The following is a 17464-nucleotide window of genomic DNA, read 5'->3' as shown; positions in this document are numbered from 1 at the left end:
TGACCTTTGGTTTATCATGGATCCTCTTCTCCATTTAGGAACCTGCTAGATCTTATGGAGACTACAATACATATTTGCAGGTTATGCCTTCATATTACACTGGAGCCCAGGGATCATACCAGCCAGGCAGCTTTCAGCTTACTCCACAGAATCCATTAAATAAGGTGAGAGGAGAAGCTAAGAGTGATTTCAGACACGGCCAAATCTAGATGCAGGTGGTAGCATGCCTTGTTGGTCTCTTGCTGCCACCAAGTGGCTAAAAGATCATTAGGACTTTTGAAGGTATAAATGAGTATTGTGCCAACTGCAAAATTGTTTGGTAAACTAGGGCAAACATGAACCTTGTGGCATCTACCAAGCCAATTTTCTATTTATAGCTTGATTAGGAAAGTCCCGGGGTAGCCCTGGCTTTGTGCAGAATCAAATCAAGATGCTGGTGGTAGCACTTGTTTGGCAAGAACTGGCCGAGATGTACCTTGTAACAAAGATGGCCAAGGGCTACGCATGTTGCTGTGTGTTGTGCACATAATAACGAATTTCACTTTCAAGTTCCCAGACCCAGGGCTGGAAACTCTCTCATTAGGTTCCATCCAGATAGAGTTATCAGAGCCCAGAGAGGAAAGAAATCGTTCAGGTGTTTGAGATAACAGCTGCTTTTCAATCTCCTTTTTTCTAGTTATAGGAGAAAAACTGCTAGGTGCAGCTGATGTTAGACAGCTTGCTCCAAAGCTTGTATTAATGGCACATTCCACAGAAGGCAGTCAGAGACCATTCCTTGGGCATGGACTAAACAAATACACAGTGTACCTGAGCACCCAGAGAGTGAAACCTGTCTGAAACCTGGCATCAGATGATTGAGTAACCTGTTGCCCGAAATATTATTTCCACACCCAAGCCCTGCACTGCATTTTTTTCAGCATCTGTAAAGCACATTTCAGAGCTGAATTTCAAAGAGACCACAGCCTGAGAGAGGTGCATACAAATAAAATAATGAAAGAAATCAGGATAGACTGGGATATTAGCACTTAGTAACAATGATTAGAACTTCTAGACTAAATAGCTAATGTCGTTCGTGCGTACTATAAAACACCTCAACTTGGAACACTTTATAAACACAAATGATGCTGTTTTCTCTGATCGCTTAGTTTGGATTGTCACTCACTTTCTTCTTTTGCACAGGTGGCACCAGTAAGAAGTGAAAAGCGAAGTTCTTCACGCCTCATTTCTTCCCCAGAAGCTGGCCCAGTTGAATATAATGGCCAGCACACTCAGGGTGCAGAATGCTATCTTAAAAAAAAGCGTGTTTACTGAGATCCAATCAACCAATCCTGCCTTAAAGCCAACAGATGACCTTTTTGTACCTCTGTATTTATTACTGCCTTAACTTCATACCAATCCATCTTTATATAGGGTGATAAATTCCTAAAAGGAACAATTCAGGCAAAATTCCCAAATAAATTATATGTAGCAATAAAGACAACTAGTTGGACATTTTTTGCTCATTATTTGCCTTGTTAAATAATACAATGGTGTCTCCCTTAATACATGATCTTACAGTAAATTGTCAGAATTGACAATGATTGTCTTAAACCTGCAAAGAAGTTTCCTTTGGTGATTGTCTATCATGTGTCAGTCAAAAGCAATGAAAATAGTGTTAAGGGAGACTTTTCCCTTAGATGAGGAAGGTGAGATTGTCTTAATCATAATTTTTTTATAAACTCTTAAAAGTGTGCTTTTCAGTTTTATGTTTTCCAGAGTTGAGCCTTCTGCACTACAGCCTTTACATTTTAAAAAACTTACTCCAAAACATTGGAGAGACACCAGATGTATTAACATAGAGCCCATGAGCTTTACAGTAAATGTTTTGTTAAAAATAAAGTTTGTTATATTGTGAGCCTACCAGCATCAATCTAGAGTACATAGGCACTAGTTAGAACAAAGGTGTATCCTTAGCTATTAATATTCTTTCTCAAGAGGTGGTTATCATTTTTATGTGCAATTTTACTCTTTGTGAATGAATTTGTTTCTGCCCTACTCTGCTTCTGAAATCTGTAAAATACTAGGTCTTGCTAAGTATTGGATTTGAACTGGTGTGAGAGTGTCTCCCAAAAACTAAAATGCAAAAGCCACCCTCCACTAGGTGATGAAAATTCAATGTGCAGGAACAGTAAAACCAACTAAAATAATTTCAACCACTTTTAAGCAGATCAGTATAAAAGTTGCTGAAAAAGAAGCTAAAAATTTAACTGCCAATTTTGTTTTCACTAATTTCTGGGTTGTTCAGACAGTAGAGGAGGAAATGCTGTCCAATCCCACTACACCTGTCCTAGTTTAGTTCTGTTAATCCCACTTTCCTATTTTTAACCTTCACTCTACTCTGGCTCCAGGTGTCAGACTTACTTTTACAATTTGCTTCAGCTATCCCAACTGGTCATTTGGGGCCCAAAGGTCTGAATGCCCCCGATTCCCATTGACTGCAGGAGTAGGCCTTTATTATGTATTCTTTTGCATCAAATAGTCCTCTTTAGACCGGACTAATCTCTACTCACTCAGCTCTCATTGGCATTTATGAGTATGGTGTATATGATATAACACAGAGGCACCTGGGTTTATTATTTACACCTAGTGTGTGTGTGTGTATATATATATACATACACACACATCCCTTTTGAACCCCTCCTTTCAAAAGTTTTTCATTGTAGACTCCTTCTGTCACCATGAACATTTCCCACTTTCTCGTTCCTGCTACCCCCCCCTTTCTTTTTTTTATAGAGGGTCATTTTCTCCAAGGAATTACCTCTCTTGCAGTACAGTAACTAGTACTGTACTCAGTCTCTGCCAGCCAGAACTGGAATAGTCTTTTGCCTTTGCCTAGTGCTTTTCTTTCTCCCTGGCTTGTGCACTGGGCTGAGAGGTCCATTCAGAAACTTCCAAAGCTTTTTTTTCCTCTGACTGTTCCTTTATCTTACATTTGATTTACCAGCTCCAAGTCCTATCACCAAATCGCCTTAACATTTTTGTATCTGCAGTGGTAAAAATCCATGTTTTCATTACTAATATTTATATAAGTTAAATTATGAATAAGACACTTGCAACTGACCATGTGAATTAACTTTCTTATACTCCCTTTGCAACTCAATGTTTCCATCTTTGACTAAACTGCAATAATCGTGTAATTGATGTATGTACTGCTCCAGCCATGTAATGGCTGTAAATTTAATTTAGTCTCTTTATAGAATTCCCAGGTTATCTTTTAAAGTTTATCATGTTTAAAGTTTACTGATTTTTTTTTTAAATGTCTTGAATAAACTCAAAGTTTTTCACAGTAGCTCAGTCAGGACTGTTTTAGAAAACACAGTTGCTTTGTTATGTAGATGCTCTGCACATCCACCTTAAAAAAGCAGAATAGCAATGTATTTGATATGTATAATCTAACAAAACCAGTCGTTCTCATATGTATTGATTGGTGTCAAATTCACCGGTAGTATTTTGTTTAAACTATTGTATCTGCAACTTTTCAAAACTGTTACCCTTTTCAACAAAATAAATTACTGCTCCATTTACAGTGGAATTTGTGTGAAAGGACAAAATCTCCAGCCTACTCTCACTCAGTGGAAGCCATTGTAATGTATCATTTTACACAAGTGTGCGATAGCAAAGTTTCAAATTTATCTTCCCTAAAAAAGTAAAGCTTTGCACAGTGTAATTTATAATTAACACACACAAGTGAAGAAAAAAAATCTTTATTAATTTGTATAAAGAGTAACAAAGTGCATATAGATTCTACTCAGGTTCATAAGTAAAGTACAGAAATAAAAGATAATACTGTAAAAATGAATCCTACCTGTTTGGGGTTCAGTAATACTTTAATGTGTAAAGACATTTTTCAGTTATTGCTGACACTAAATAAATGTGCCCTCTAAGCATTTTAATAATCCAGCTTTGGGGGAGACAATATTGTCTAAATTCCAGGGAGAGGATCAGCAAAAGGTTGCTAGTTTGAATAATCTACCATCAATAAAAGCTTGCCCAATTCACATAATATGACTTCAGTACCCTTGATTCAACTTCAAAATCTGTTTATGGTCATAGAACTCAAGCAGACCCAGTCTGGTTAATTGTATATATGATAATTGCATAATTTGGCAGTCTGCATACCAAATTGGGATCCAAAATCTGTTTCTAATGCAATAAGAATATATTAATACTCATTTAATTTTTGTTCCTCATGTTTTTTTAAACAGGTGTTAATAAATGCAATGGAGTGCAGGACAGAAAAATATCTGGCCCAAAAAAACATAGCTTCCAGGAAAATCCTCATTGTGATGGCACAATCAATCCGCAAAAATATTACTCTAACTTTAAACTTTACAGTCCTTCATTCGTGTACGTCAAAGATAACCTACACATCAATGGAGAATGCAGTTGAGAGAGTGCTTCCCGTGGCTCATTACAGTAATGGCCTGACCTACACATTTTGGGGTGTTTGTTAAGAAAATAAGATTTTTAATTTCCCTTCCTTGTGTCCCCATGCTGCAGCTCTCCTACATATCATAGAATAACTGTAATTGTAACTATAAAAATGGTGTAAAGTACTTAGCTTAGGGGTTTTTTTGTTTTGTTTTAGTAAAAGTAAAAAAAGCTGTAGTAAGAAACTGGGTTTCTGCAATGAAATGCAAAATCATAAAAGTTGGTAAATGGTCTTTTTGGAATATTTACATGTATATATGCAGCTAAAGATGGCCTTTTTTGCCCAGTCCACTTTTTTTAAAAATCTCCTTACCACTTTCCTAAAAATTAATTTCCTATTTGAAAAGCAGTTTAAATTGCCATGGAAAGTTCTGCTCAATCTTCTGAGTTAGTTATTCAGGAAAATCATGCTAGTTGCAGAACACTTGTTTAATGTGCTTCATCTGTTGACGTGCACTGGGGGCCATCATAAATTCCCTTTCTTGACACAGTTCTTTCCAATTTGGGTTAGTTCAGTATAATCTAAGTGATGGATGGGTTGATCAATGAACCTTTTCTAATCAGTAATACTCTAACAAGAGCAAAGTGCTTAAAGATTTTCTGCTAGGGAATTTAAATATTTTGATCCCAAAAAAAGGAAACCACTGGAAAAGCAAACCCTTAAACACGTATTAGCATAGCCAGACTATAGTAGTTAAAGTAAAAGGACCTGGGTATTTATATCTGACATACATTTAAAGCACTGACCATACAAAAATGCTAATTATAATTTATTTATAAGTGCTTCAAATCCTTGAATAAGATTTTGAAAGGTCGTCCGGTCAGCTGGATTGTATATCCAACATTTCCTCATCAGCTGGTCCACCTAGCAACGAGAAAAAAAAATTTTAAAGGGTGAATTACTGGTAGACTGTTAATTTTCTCAATAAAGGGCCAGCTCCTCAGCTGCTGTGAACTGGAATAGCTCCACTAAAGGCAACAGAGCCATGTGGATTTACACTAGCTGATGATCTGAGCCAAAGTGAGCTTCCATTACATTTTTAAATCAAAGGTATTGGTCCATCTGGGGTGAGAGAGAGTGTCAGGCCCATTAGTTATGAGAATAGGGAGAAACAACACCACCACCTTTACTTACAGCATTACAGGCTCTTTGCTGTACATAACGAGTGAGCCGTAAAGTATTAGAGTGTAACATCAGCTTAGTGAATGGGATCACAGGTGCCTCGGACCAAGTGACTAAAAGCCTGATCCACCTCCCACTAAAATCAATAGGAAGCATCCAAACGACTTCCGTGGGAGTTGGCTCAGGAACTAATCACCAGCGCCTTAAAAGGAAAAGGAGCTGTCCCTTAGCACAAGTGGTAGAGTCCTCTGGTGAATGGGGTGTCTACCCAGGGTTGTGAGTTCAATCCTTGAAGAGGCCATCTAGGGATCTGGGCCAAAAATTGGGGATTGGTCCAGCTTCAAGCAGGGGGTTGGACTAGATGACCTTCTGAGGTCCCTTCTAACCCTAACCTTCTATGAACACAGCCTCAGTGTGGTACACATGCACCGGCTCTATACTTCAGAAATCAAAGGACTATATAACGAATTAGACAGGACTCAGACCTTAAAGAGATTTTTGTTTCTGTGGAGGTGTCAGACTTGGGAATCTCATTAGGAAAATTTTTTTAAACATAATGCTTCAGAAAACTTGAGAAGAAAAGTTTGCTTGATAGCCAAATGTATACAATCTAGTTTATACCTCTTCTGGGGAGTTTGGTGGCCGAGGCAAGCGTTTTCCTTCTCCTAATACACGTACAAGCCGCGTTACTGTCATCTGGCCTTGAGTTGGGCCAATCATTTTCAAAAACTCCTGTAACAAGGAAAAGCCACGTGGATCTTTATTTATAATTCTTGCCAAATGAAATCATAACAGTTAAACTTGACATGAGAAATACTTAATCTCAAAATGAAGACTAATTATAAACCCGTATTCATACCATAGCATGCAGTATTCTCATTTCTTTCTCATCCCATCATGAGAGTACAAGAAGCACAATTTTTTAAACATGGCTTCCTTAATGAGACACCGAACACCCGCGTGTAGATACTCAAATTTGTTCTTAAGCAAAAATGATGGTTTGAGCATCCAGATGCAAGAGTCCATGTTTGAAAAGAGCACTCCGGACCTTTTGTTTCCATAAGCTAGAGAAATTCATTCTACCTCTTCACTGATTTTGAGTAAGCTGTAAGGTAATGATTCAGCTGTGTCTTTTTCAACAAAGCTCACGTTGCTGTTTTTCAAAAGATATTTATGAGCAGAATTAGTGCTGAATTGCAATTCAGTCGCTGATGTTGAAGTAACATTTCCTTTCACAACCACTCACCGCCATTGGACTAGACTCTGCATCACAGTACGTCAGTAGTTCGTACAGCGTCACTCCAAATGACCAGACATCTGAAGCAATGTAAAACTTGCTCTGAAGCAGACATTCCGGAGCATACCTACGGACGTAACATGGCACTGTTAAATTTCAGTAAGGGCTGCCCAAATCACTCAATACATACACTCCTGTTGTAAAAGGTGAAATTGATGGCTTAACCCGCATGCATTTAAAATAAGTTGTCTACAGTATCATTTGTGTGGAATACAGGAACATGTGAGTATATAAAAGGAATTATACACACTGAGCTCCTCTCTCTTGTCACAAGGCTTGAGCTGCTACACTAGCAACCAAAATATACCATCCAGGTCAAAACCCTTATGCAGCACATCAGTATAAGAACGGCCACACTGGGTCAGGCCAAAGGTCCTTCTAGCCCAGTATCCTGTCTTCTAGCAGGGGCCAATGCCAGGTGCTTCAGAGGGAATGAACAGAACAGACAATCATCAAGTGATCCATCCCGTCGCCCATTCCCAGCTTCTGCCATATAAGCCAAATAAGATATTAAAAAGAAATATACAGGGTAATCATTCAATACAAGAGGGGTAGATGGCAATATGGAATTTGTGTTGTGTGGTTTAGTTAACTTTGGAAAACATGACTTATCGAAACAGAAAAACAGTTCCAGAAAGCGTTCGTCTCCTGGAGCAGGTTAAATGACTACATTACACAGACTATTTAATGAAGCTGAGTGGTAGTATCCCATTACCAAAACACAGGACTGTCGAGATCGTCTTTGACCGTGTAGTACTCCTTATTGGTTTCAATTACTTTGGTGAGGCCAAAGTCCCCAATCTTCACTCTGTTCTCACTTTCAACAAGGACATTTCTTGCTGCTAAATCCCGGTGAACATACTGACGAGAGCCCAAATAATCCATTCCCTGAAGAGGGAGAAAAAGTCGGTTACACTAACGCCCCAAGTGTTCAGGTCCATGTTGCTTTCCCCACCTCCTTTCACAAATCAGCTCCCCAGCTTCTCTTCTACCTCACTCACTATTCACACCATCATCTCTACTCGTGGCTCTTCTTTCTCCCCTCTCCTCCATTTTGTCAGTCTGTCCTCAGCTGCTGCTCCTTCTAAACTCTGCCCTTGGGTGGCCTGATCTGCTTTTCTGGCCTCTGCTCAGTCTCACACCTAGCTGTCTTTCCAGCATCTATTCCACAATGACCCACTGATTTCAAATTTAGATGCATTTAAAATGGTATCTAATCCCCCAGCCTACTCCACCGTTCTCCCACGCTCACAACCTGGCTGTCACCTCCCCTCCTCACGTTCCTAACACACTCTTCCACTCCTGCTGATGTTGTGACATCATTCCACTTGCTCCCTCATTTTCTGTATCAAGTGCACACTCCTTGTCCTAGCTTCCGAGATCCAGCACAGCTCTCCTCTTGCCTACTGCTTGGTTCTTGTTTCCAGCTCTTCTGAGCTCTGGCCATGGTCCCCCTCCTGAATGCTCCCTTTTGTCCTGCCACGTCTACGTTTAGCAACTTTTCACTCCCATCCTCTTTGCTGGAGCTGCCGCCAGCTTTTCTGCGTGCCGACCACCCTTTCCTCCCTCCTTCAAAACCACTGGTTTTCCATGAGCTCACGCCGCAGCGGCTCTCCACACTGGTAACTACGCTATCCCCATTAGGTTTCAGCTGCTGGACACAGGGTAAGAGACATAAGTAATGCACACCCCCTAGGAGCAGGGACCTTGTCCATGTACACCACTCCCCCTCCCACCTTTTCAAGTACTTACAAATTAAACAGACATTGTGCTGCTGAAAGACTCCATTTCCAGGCTTACCTTGCAGATCTGAACTGCATATCTTAGCTGATGTTTCAGAGTGATTTTGCTCTTATTTCGTGGGAGATATTCCTTTAGGCTCCCAGAAGGAAGAAACTCCATTATGAGTTTAATCCCACTTCCTCCTGCAAACATAGTAAGAATGCTCATTTCACCACAGCTTTAACTCCAACATTCATCCTCCCACGCTTGCTCAACAGTTACCACCTTAGTGGCATCTAACATACTGGGGTTTTTTCCTATACTTGGAAGTATTTATATTCATGGCTGTATTGCCCCCAAGGCTCCAATCAGTGTCAGCAACACCCATGGTGCTGGGTGCTGCATGAATGGGTCAGAAGACAGAGATCCTACTTTTCAAGGCAGATAACTGTGGCTCCCAACCAAATACTGACGTGTTAAAATAGCGGTCATGGTGACAGCTGAAGAATGCAGACATGTTTAATGAGACAGAGCCACACAAAGGATTTAATGTAAATATGACCTTATGGGCACCACAATTGCTTTGATATGAGGAATAGTTATGATTATGTCTGTGCTTCCTTAATAAATGCTCTATTTACCACGGGATTGTAATTGAGCCATAGTTAATTGTCCTACACACACATTTTTCGTGAGGGGGCAGCCAGTGTGGCCACTTTAAAGTTCTGAGTGCATAAAAAGGGAAGGGGAGAAACTTCAGAGAGATTTTAACTCCTACACCAAGAAGAAAAAAATCTAAGTTCATATCCAGAGTAAGTTTTTATGCTGAACCTTAGAAGGAAAAATCTTATATTTTTAATCTTCTTCTACTTGAAAATTTACCATCTTCTATGCAAATTCCCTTGTATTTCACAATGTTTTCGTGATAAAGATTCCTCAAGATTTCGATTTCTTTCTTCAGATCAGCGATATGATTCCCACCACTCTCAGGTTTCAGGGACTTTACTGCCACCTGCTCTCCTGTATTATCACCCTCTGGATCGTACCTGCAGAGTTCAACCTTGCCAAAGTGACCCTAATTTTAAAAGAAAAAAGGAAACCATTTTGGACTGTGATCACTAGCCAGATAATGCTTAGTGCAATACTTCAGGCATTTACAATTCAGTTTTTCTCATCATGCTACAGAAAGGGTACATCAAAAAGAGACAGACTGGTGATGCTGCTCCTCTGGGTAACATATTACCAGTGAATTCTGATCACCCTGGGCTAGATTTTGCCCCAAATCCGTGTGTGGAGTGCACCTTCCATGTTTGGCTCTGTCCTTTTTATCCTGAAGGGGTTAGCCTAGATGCCTGTACCCACGCTATCCCTGTCTCTGTGCAGTGGAGGCACCTGTAAATCATCCCCTTCCCCACTCCTCCAGCAGCCCTACAAGCAATTTGCTTAAAAGTGCACACCACCTCTTCTTCCACAAAGACTCCTCTGCACTGAGAGAATTCCTTGGTTGGCAGGCAGCGGGGGCGCCCAAAGGAGCCATGCTGCCAGGGAGCGGTGTCAGCGAGAGAAGGCTCAGTCATATGTCTGCTTCTTCATGTCACGGCCTAAACACGCCACTCTACTTACCTCCCCCAAATCTCGGATTCTTTTCAAAAATCGTTTTTCAAAGAGAGTGGGATCGACCTCTGCGAAAGGCTTCTTCTCAGAGATAATATCAGGATCTAACATGGAAAACAGCATCAACACAGTCCAAGTTAGACAGGGTCCCAGAGTCCCCTTATTCCTTAGGTTTTACTCATATCCAAAGCTCCTGACTCAAGTCTGTCCCTGCTCGCAGTGCATACTTCTTCCCTTGAGTCCCTCCTCCTCCTTGCTGAATGCTAGAAGATTCCTCCCTCCCCTCACTGATTGTTTGCCCACCTCCTGCTCTGCTGCTTGTCTCAATGCCTAGCTCTGCTAAGCTGCTGGGTCCTTGTGAGTTCTTCTCCAAGATTCAGATTTAGACTTAGTTGCCCCATCTACAGAAGGGGATGAGTATTTTGGGTAGCCCCACATCTCCCTTCCAGAGATGAAATAAGGATTAGTTGTTTAGTGTTTGACAGAGCACTTGGAACATGAAAAGTGCTAATTAACAGAATAAGGACTAAGTAAGTGGCTTATTCAGTATTGGGGGCAGAGAAGTCCAAAGTAACGTCAAGTTTCCTTTGAAAACATGATGCCCTTTAGCAACCTGGATCAGATCCACAGTTTTCTGTACTTACATCTGTGCCCTGATTAAGATTCCCAAATGACTACAGCCATAGCCTCTAGACTCTAGCCATAGGCCCACATAGCTTGACATACACAATATCAAAACTGGCTGCAATTATTTCAGCTCAGCTTGACTTAACCCACACGCAACATAGAAATTACATAGTCTTTCCACATACCCACAGACATGTTTTATTCCCATTGTTTCAATGATATAAAACTCACACCCTCAACAGTATTACACATAGAATTTCTGCTACCAGTATGTGTTGTCATGGTAAATCTTTGCTAGTACATGAAGTTACACTAAAGTATCCAACTTAGCTAAATAAACCAACCTTCCTTTAATAGCAAACTAAGAAGCAAAATAATTTCTTACTTTGTTCTTCCACTTTATTGATGTCTCTCATAATTGCTCTGAAAAATGGTCTCTGATTGGGATCATAGTGCATACACTGCTTCATCAGATCAGCTAGTTCCTTGCAGGATGGTGTTACCAACATGAAGTGCCCTTCATAGAACCTCTCCTTCTGTACGACAAGACAGAAAACCCAGCATGGATTGTAGACCTTATATTACAGACGCATACTTTAACTCCAGAGCTCTCGTAAGACACTTTCCATTACAAATCTGACTTTGATCTTTCTCCCACCCCAGCTTTCACAAAACAGTTCCTTTTCACCAGAAACTCTGCACAGGTGTCTCCTTCCAGGGGAGACTAGTTTCTGTATAGTCTGGGATAGCTCAGAGCAGCCATTTCTGAGAAGGGTTTGGTGTATATCTCCTTTGTGCCACTGCATCCCTCACAAAAAGCGTTGTCTAGGAACTTAAGGATTTGTTGCCCCCATGATGTATTGGTTAGAAGGCGCATTTTAGGGAGGGGAAAGGAGGATGGTGGAACACGCTGTTGTCAGGGCAGCAAATTCCTTTCAGTAGCTCAGCTCTTCTGCTGAGCTACCTGTTCCTCTCAGGCAGTGGCTAAGGGACCCAGATATGTTCCTTGAACAGTTTAGTAGTTGTTGTGCAGGCTAGGAACTGAAGAGCCTCTTATTTAGAAGAGCAGAACTTCAAGGGAGAAGAATCCCAAATGGAATCTTAGCTGCAGGGATCCCAGCAGTGGTGAGGGAGAACATGGCTTTGGTTTGATTAAAGAATATTAGTGCAACAGAGAAGGATGTGGGAGTCCCAGGCTTGCAGGAGAGGAAGGGGGCAGGGCACAGGGTGCGACAGGTCTTAACATCTGACAGGGAGGAATGGGGAAAGGAAGCAGGGAGTGGGTCAGCCAGGCACTGGGGGAGGATGGAAGAAAGAAAGGAGAAATCCCAGCATGAAAGAGAGGATGCGATGAAATAACTACAAGAGAGCCACTGTGGCTTAACAACCATGTAAAAGAAGCAGTGAAAGATAAAACGGCATCTTTTAAAAAGTGGAAGTCAAATCCTAGTGAGGTAAATAGAGAGGAGCATAAACACTGCCAAATTAAATGTAAAAACGTAATAAGAAAAGCCAAAAAGGAGTTTGAAGAACAGCTAGCCAAAAACTCAAAAGGTAATAACAAAATGTTTTTTAAGTACATCAGAAACAGGAAGCCTGCTAAACAACCAGTGGGGGCCCTGGATGATCGAGATACAAAAGGAGCACTTCAAGACGATGAAGTCATCGCAGAGAAACTAAATGAATTCTTTGCTTCAGTCTTCATGGCTGAGGATGTCAGGGAGATTCCCAACCCTTTTGTAGGTGACAAATCTGAGGAATTGTCACAGATTGAAGTGACACTGGAGGAGGTTTTGGAATTAATTGAGAAACTTAACAGTAACATGTCACCGGGACCAGATGGCATTCACCAAGAGTTCTGAAAGAACTCAAATGTGAAACTGCGGAACTATTAACTATGGTTTGTAACCTGTCCTTTAAATCAGTTACTGTACCCAATGACTGGAAGATAGCTAATGTAACGCCAATATTTAAGAAGGGCTCTAGAAGTGATCCTGGCAATTACAGACCGGTAAGGCTAACATCAGTACCAGGCAAATTACTATTGTTTCAACTAAAGAATAAAATTGTCAGACACATAGAAGAACATAAATTGTTGGGCAAAAGTCAACATGGTTTCTGTAAAGGGAGATCATGTCTTACTAATCTATTAGAGTTCTTTGAGGGGGGTCAACAAACATGTGGACAAGGGGGATCTAGTGGACATAGTGTACTTAGATTTCCAGAAAGCCTTTGACAAGGTCCCTCACCAAAGGCTCTTATGTAAATTAAGTTGTCATGGGATAAGAGGGAAGATCCTTTCATGGATGGAGAACTGGTTAAAAGACAGGGAACAAAGGGTAGGAATAAATGGTAAATTTTCAGAATGGAGAGGGGTAACTAGTGGTGTTCCCCAAGGGTCAGTCCTAGGACCAATCCTATTCAAAAATGATCAGGAGAAGGGGTAAACAGTGAGGTGGAAAAGTTTGCAGATGATACTAAACTGCTCAAGATAGTTAAGACCAAAGTAGACTGTGAAGAACTTCAAAAAGATCTCACAAAGCTAAGTGATTGGGCAACAAAATGGCAAATGAAATTTAATGTGGATAAATGTGAAGTAATGCACATTGGAAAAAATAACCCCAACTATACATACAATATGATGAGGGCTAATTTAGCTACAACAAATCAGGAGAAAGATCTTGGAGTCATCGTGGATAGTTCTCTGAAGATGTCCACGCAGTGTGCAGCAGCAGTCAAAAAAGCAAACGGGATGTTAGGAATCGTTAAAAAAGGGATAGAGAATAAGACGGAGAATATTTTATTGCCCTTCTATAAATCCATGGTACGCCCACATCTTGAATACTGCATACAGATGTGGTCCCCTCATCTCAAAAAAGATATACTGGCATTAGAAAAGGTTCAGAAAAGGGCAAGTAAAATGATTAAGGGTTTGGAATGGGTCCCATATGAGGAGAGATTAAAGAGGCTAGGACTTTTCAGCTTGGAAAAGAGGAGACTAAGGGGGGATATGATAGAGGGCTATAAAATCATGTGGGTGTGGAGAAAGTGAGTAAGGAAAAGTTATTTACTTGCTCCTATAATATAAGAACTAGGGGCCACCAAATGAAATTAAAGGGCAGCAGGTTTAAAACAAATAAAAGGAAGTTCTTCTGCACTCAGTGCGCAGTCAACCTGTGGAACTCCTTGCCTGAGGAGGTTGTGAAGGCTAGGACAACAACAGGGTTTAAAAGAGAACTGTATAAATTCATGGAGGTTAAGTCCATTATTGGCTATTAGCCAAGATGGGTAAGGAATGGTGTCCCTAGCCTTCGTTTGTCAGAGGGTGGAGATGGACGGCAGGAGAGAGATCACTTGATTATTACCTGTTAGGTTCACTCCGTCTGGGGCATCTGGCATTGGCCACTGTCGATAGACAGGATACTGGGCTGGATGGACCTTTGGTCTGACCCAGTATGGCCATTCTTATGTTCTTAAGAGAGCCCAGCATGGCATTGTTTTGGGAAGGGAATCCTGTCTACCTATGTCTACCTATGTGAATGTTTCAGACTACAGGAAGCAGTGTTATTGGAAGCGCTCTGAGACTGCACGGATGAATGGCTAGGAGTAATGAGGGGGGCTGTGTCTTAATTAACATGGGAGAGTCAGTGATTCTAAGAGCTACGAACTGCAGTCATCTAGTCAGAAAATAAGCTGAGTTAGTCCAATAACATCCAGACACAGAGGTGACAGTCTATTGATCATAAGTGGTCTTTTTTTTTGGGTGTGTGTGAGTGTCTTGGGAGTGGTTTAAGGGAACAGTTAGCAAATAAATGAAACCTGTGAAAATCAGAATGGAGGGAGGGCTTTCCATCCGGCACTGTCAGTGCAGTACTTTCCTCTGCTGGTGCTGGCTAGATGCCCTTTTCTCCCACTCATTCAGTGTGCTGGCTGGATCTTGCCCTCCAGAGGTAACTAAATTTCATTGAATCTTTGTCAAGTGCTTTGGGATAAATAGCGTGATTTAAATGTCATATGTGCAGGTGCCTCAAAAGCTCCTGCATTAGCGCTAATCACTTATTACACTGGGTTAAGAAATCCCACCCTCAAAAAGCTGATACAGGGTCAGTAGTCAAGCATTAGTTATTTATCTTTGTTGTCAGGCAAAGCCCAATTCCTAGATCAGACCTGCAGTATTCTAAGCAGCAGCATCCTCCTTAGCAAACCCACCTGTACTGAATTTTCACATGGGATTTAAATAGCTGGTTGAACAGAAAATATTAAACTACTATCAAGTCTAGTATGGAAACAATAAGTGCCAAAGATGATGCATTTCACACAGCAAGGTAAGACTTATGAAACAGACTTTTACCTCTGCTAATGTCTTATCTTTCAGGGGTGCTTCTCCATTATAGCAGATTTCCCACAGTGTTGTGCCAAAACTCCACTTGTCTGCTGCAACACTTAAATTTTTTGAATCTTCAACACATTCAGGTGCAATCCAAGGGATTCGTTCGACACATTCTTAGATAAAAGACAGTTTACATGATCTGGAGTTAATATCAACTAAGGGCTAGAAAAACTGCCAAGTTATTCAGCATTCTATTGCACGACAGCAATTTAACAAATAACTAGTTACACGTATCGGATGTGCCCTGAGCCCTTCATAAAACTGGGGTTCCTCTTACATTAGCTCATTAAACCCAATGTTGCTTTTTTACATCTTGTGTGTGTGTGTGTGCGCACAGAATGACAAAGGTAACCAAATACACTGAATGTAAGCAACATACCACTTTATTATGTGTATCCACAAAACTATAACTCAAAGCTGTACAGAATGGAAGAGAGAGATACCAGGCTGTCAGCCGGAAGGAACTATCTGGTAAAACAACACTTTCTCTCTTCCTTCCCAACCGCAGTAAAATGAATAATCTGATTTTATACAGTACCTTGTCTGGATAGCACCATTATTGGAATTCCTGGGTCACTCAGTTTAATGAAAGGACCATATTCATGGTCAATTCCCTCTCTTGCTAATAAAATATTTTTCGTGCACACATTTCCATGTACTAACTCTTTATCCTCCTGTATTTAAAAGAGGGTTACAATAAATACAATGATGCAGCCATGCTATGCAAATACCTTTGCTTACATAGCTCAAGAGAGAGATGTAAAGTATCCAGTCTGAGCTCCAACAAGTAGCTTGGGAGAAATGCTCCTGGAGCGGAGGGGCGGGGGGGGGAGGGGAACTGCACACTTATATGCCACTTTCACCCACAGATCTCAATGCACTATATAAAAATGGGCAAGAATCATCATCCCTCTTTCATTCGGGATGTAAATGAAGGACAGGGGCATTAAGTAACTTGCCTGAGGTCATACAATGGCAGAGATGGGCACTGTATTAGATTTGACATTAAATAGGCACCCATCTGCTACTCTAGGAGCCTTGGACATTATTTGAAATAATATAATAAAAACAACAAGGAGGTCTGACTTCCACCCCACCCCAGACCACAGATGTTCCTGTGTGTTCTATTGAACAATACCCAGAAAAAGGATTTTCACTGGCAGCTATTGCACACTAATTTTGCGATTTAGACCAAAAAAACCCTACAGGCAGTACTTTTCCGCACTAGCATGCTGCCTACTTACCAAGTAGCTTAATGCACTTGCCAGCTGTTTGGCTACTTTGAATTTCCAAGGAGTTGTGAGAACATCACTTTTCCGGTGCATAAAGAGATCCAGTGGCCCAAATTCAACAAACTCTTCAACCATGATATCTACAAAAATAGAGTCATGCCTTCAGTATGTAGTAACAGTATTATGTCTGAAATAATCCAAAGGGCATAACTGGGTCTTTCATGGAGAGCTACATTTTTGGAGCATCTGCACCATACCACTGTGTCTGTACTAATGCTTTAAATCAGAAGTGAATTCACTGCTTATGAAGGATCCAGATTAACAAAGGGTTCCACTGGCCACATAATAGGTACAGTATATGCACTAGCCTCCTCCTCAACCCTGACCTGGGAGGTAACCTCTACTGGAAGGCAAAACTCCAACGAGTGGGAAGTCAATACCTTGCCTGGTCTCCTGACCCAAGGAAACCATTCTTATAAACACTGTCTGAAGATAAGTGGCATTAGGAGGGGAAACTCTGATATGACACACAGCTGAAGGAAAGGCTCCTCATTCCAATTCTTCCACCACTTTGATTATTATTTATTATTTGTACTGCAGTAGCGCCTCAGGCTCCCAGTCATGGACTAGGACCTGTTGTGCTAGGCGCTGAACAAAAAGACCTACCCTTCCCTTAACGGCTTATGTCTTCACTTCGTAAGAGCCACATTGACAGATTTTAAATGAACTCACTTTCTACATCACGGACACAGACCCCGTGAAGGAAGACGATGTGTTTGTGGGAAATTTGCCTCATCATGCTTGCTGTCTCAAAAAACGCCTGTTAGAAAGTGAAACAGTAAAAGTAAATACCAGCATTTCAGTGGCTATCCTAAAGTAAGGCATGTAAGGAAACAACTGAATGTGACATAACAATATTATAAAGTTCAGGAAAGACTAATGTGACTCCTGTAACATGCAGGATCAACAACACATTAAAGTGCTACATA

At 40.9% G+C, this 17464-nt stretch overlaps 2 protein-coding genes across 7 annotated transcripts in view; one reads left to right on the top strand and one right to left on the bottom strand.

Annotated features, from left to right (window-relative positions):
* Window positions 1-3565, top strand: part of RAVER2 (ribonucleoprotein, PTB binding 2) — a 56532-nt gene extending 52967 nt beyond the window's left edge. For all 3 annotated transcript variants that reach the window (XM_048859714.2, XM_048859713.2, XM_048859712.2), the window contains 2 exons: window positions 39-164; window positions 1180-3565. In XM_048859714.2, the coding sequence (XP_048715671.1) occupies window positions 39-164; window positions 1180-1311 (258 nt within the window). In that variant the 3' untranslated portion in view covers window positions 1312-3565. The remainder of the gene's footprint in view (window positions 1-38; window positions 165-1179) is intronic.
* Window positions 3566-3727: 162 nt separating this feature from the next.
* Window positions 3728-17464, bottom strand: part of JAK1 (Janus kinase 1) — a 105271-nt gene continuing 91534 nt past the window's right edge. For all 4 annotated transcript variants that reach the window (XM_048859708.2, XM_048859709.2, XM_048859711.2 and 1 more), the window contains 12 exons: window positions 17208-17295; window positions 16488-16615; window positions 15782-15917; window positions 15205-15356; window positions 11239-11389; window positions 10236-10330; window positions 9495-9687; window positions 8691-8815; window positions 7606-7778; window positions 6840-6957; window positions 6215-6325; window positions 3728-5335 (listed from right to left, as the gene is read on the bottom strand). In XM_048859708.2, coding sequence (XP_048715665.1) covers window positions 5234-5335; window positions 6215-6325; window positions 6840-6957; window positions 7606-7778; window positions 8691-8815; window positions 9495-9687; window positions 10236-10330; window positions 11239-11389; window positions 15205-15356; window positions 15782-15917; window positions 16488-16615; window positions 17208-17295 — 1572 coding nt within the window. In that variant the 3' untranslated portion in view covers window positions 3728-5233. The remainder of the gene's footprint in view (window positions 5336-6214; window positions 6326-6839; window positions 6958-7605; window positions 7779-8690; window positions 8816-9494; window positions 9688-10235; window positions 10331-11238; window positions 11390-15204; window positions 15357-15781; window positions 15918-16487; window positions 16616-17207; window positions 17296-17464) is intronic.

This window comes from Caretta caretta, chromosome 8 (genome assembly GCF_965140235.1).
Source record: "Caretta caretta isolate rCarCar2 chromosome 8, rCarCar1.hap1, whole genome shotgun sequence".
NCBI lineage: Eukaryota > Metazoa > Chordata > Testudines > Cheloniidae > Caretta > Caretta caretta.
This window is presented reverse-complemented; position numbering and strand designations above follow the sequence as displayed.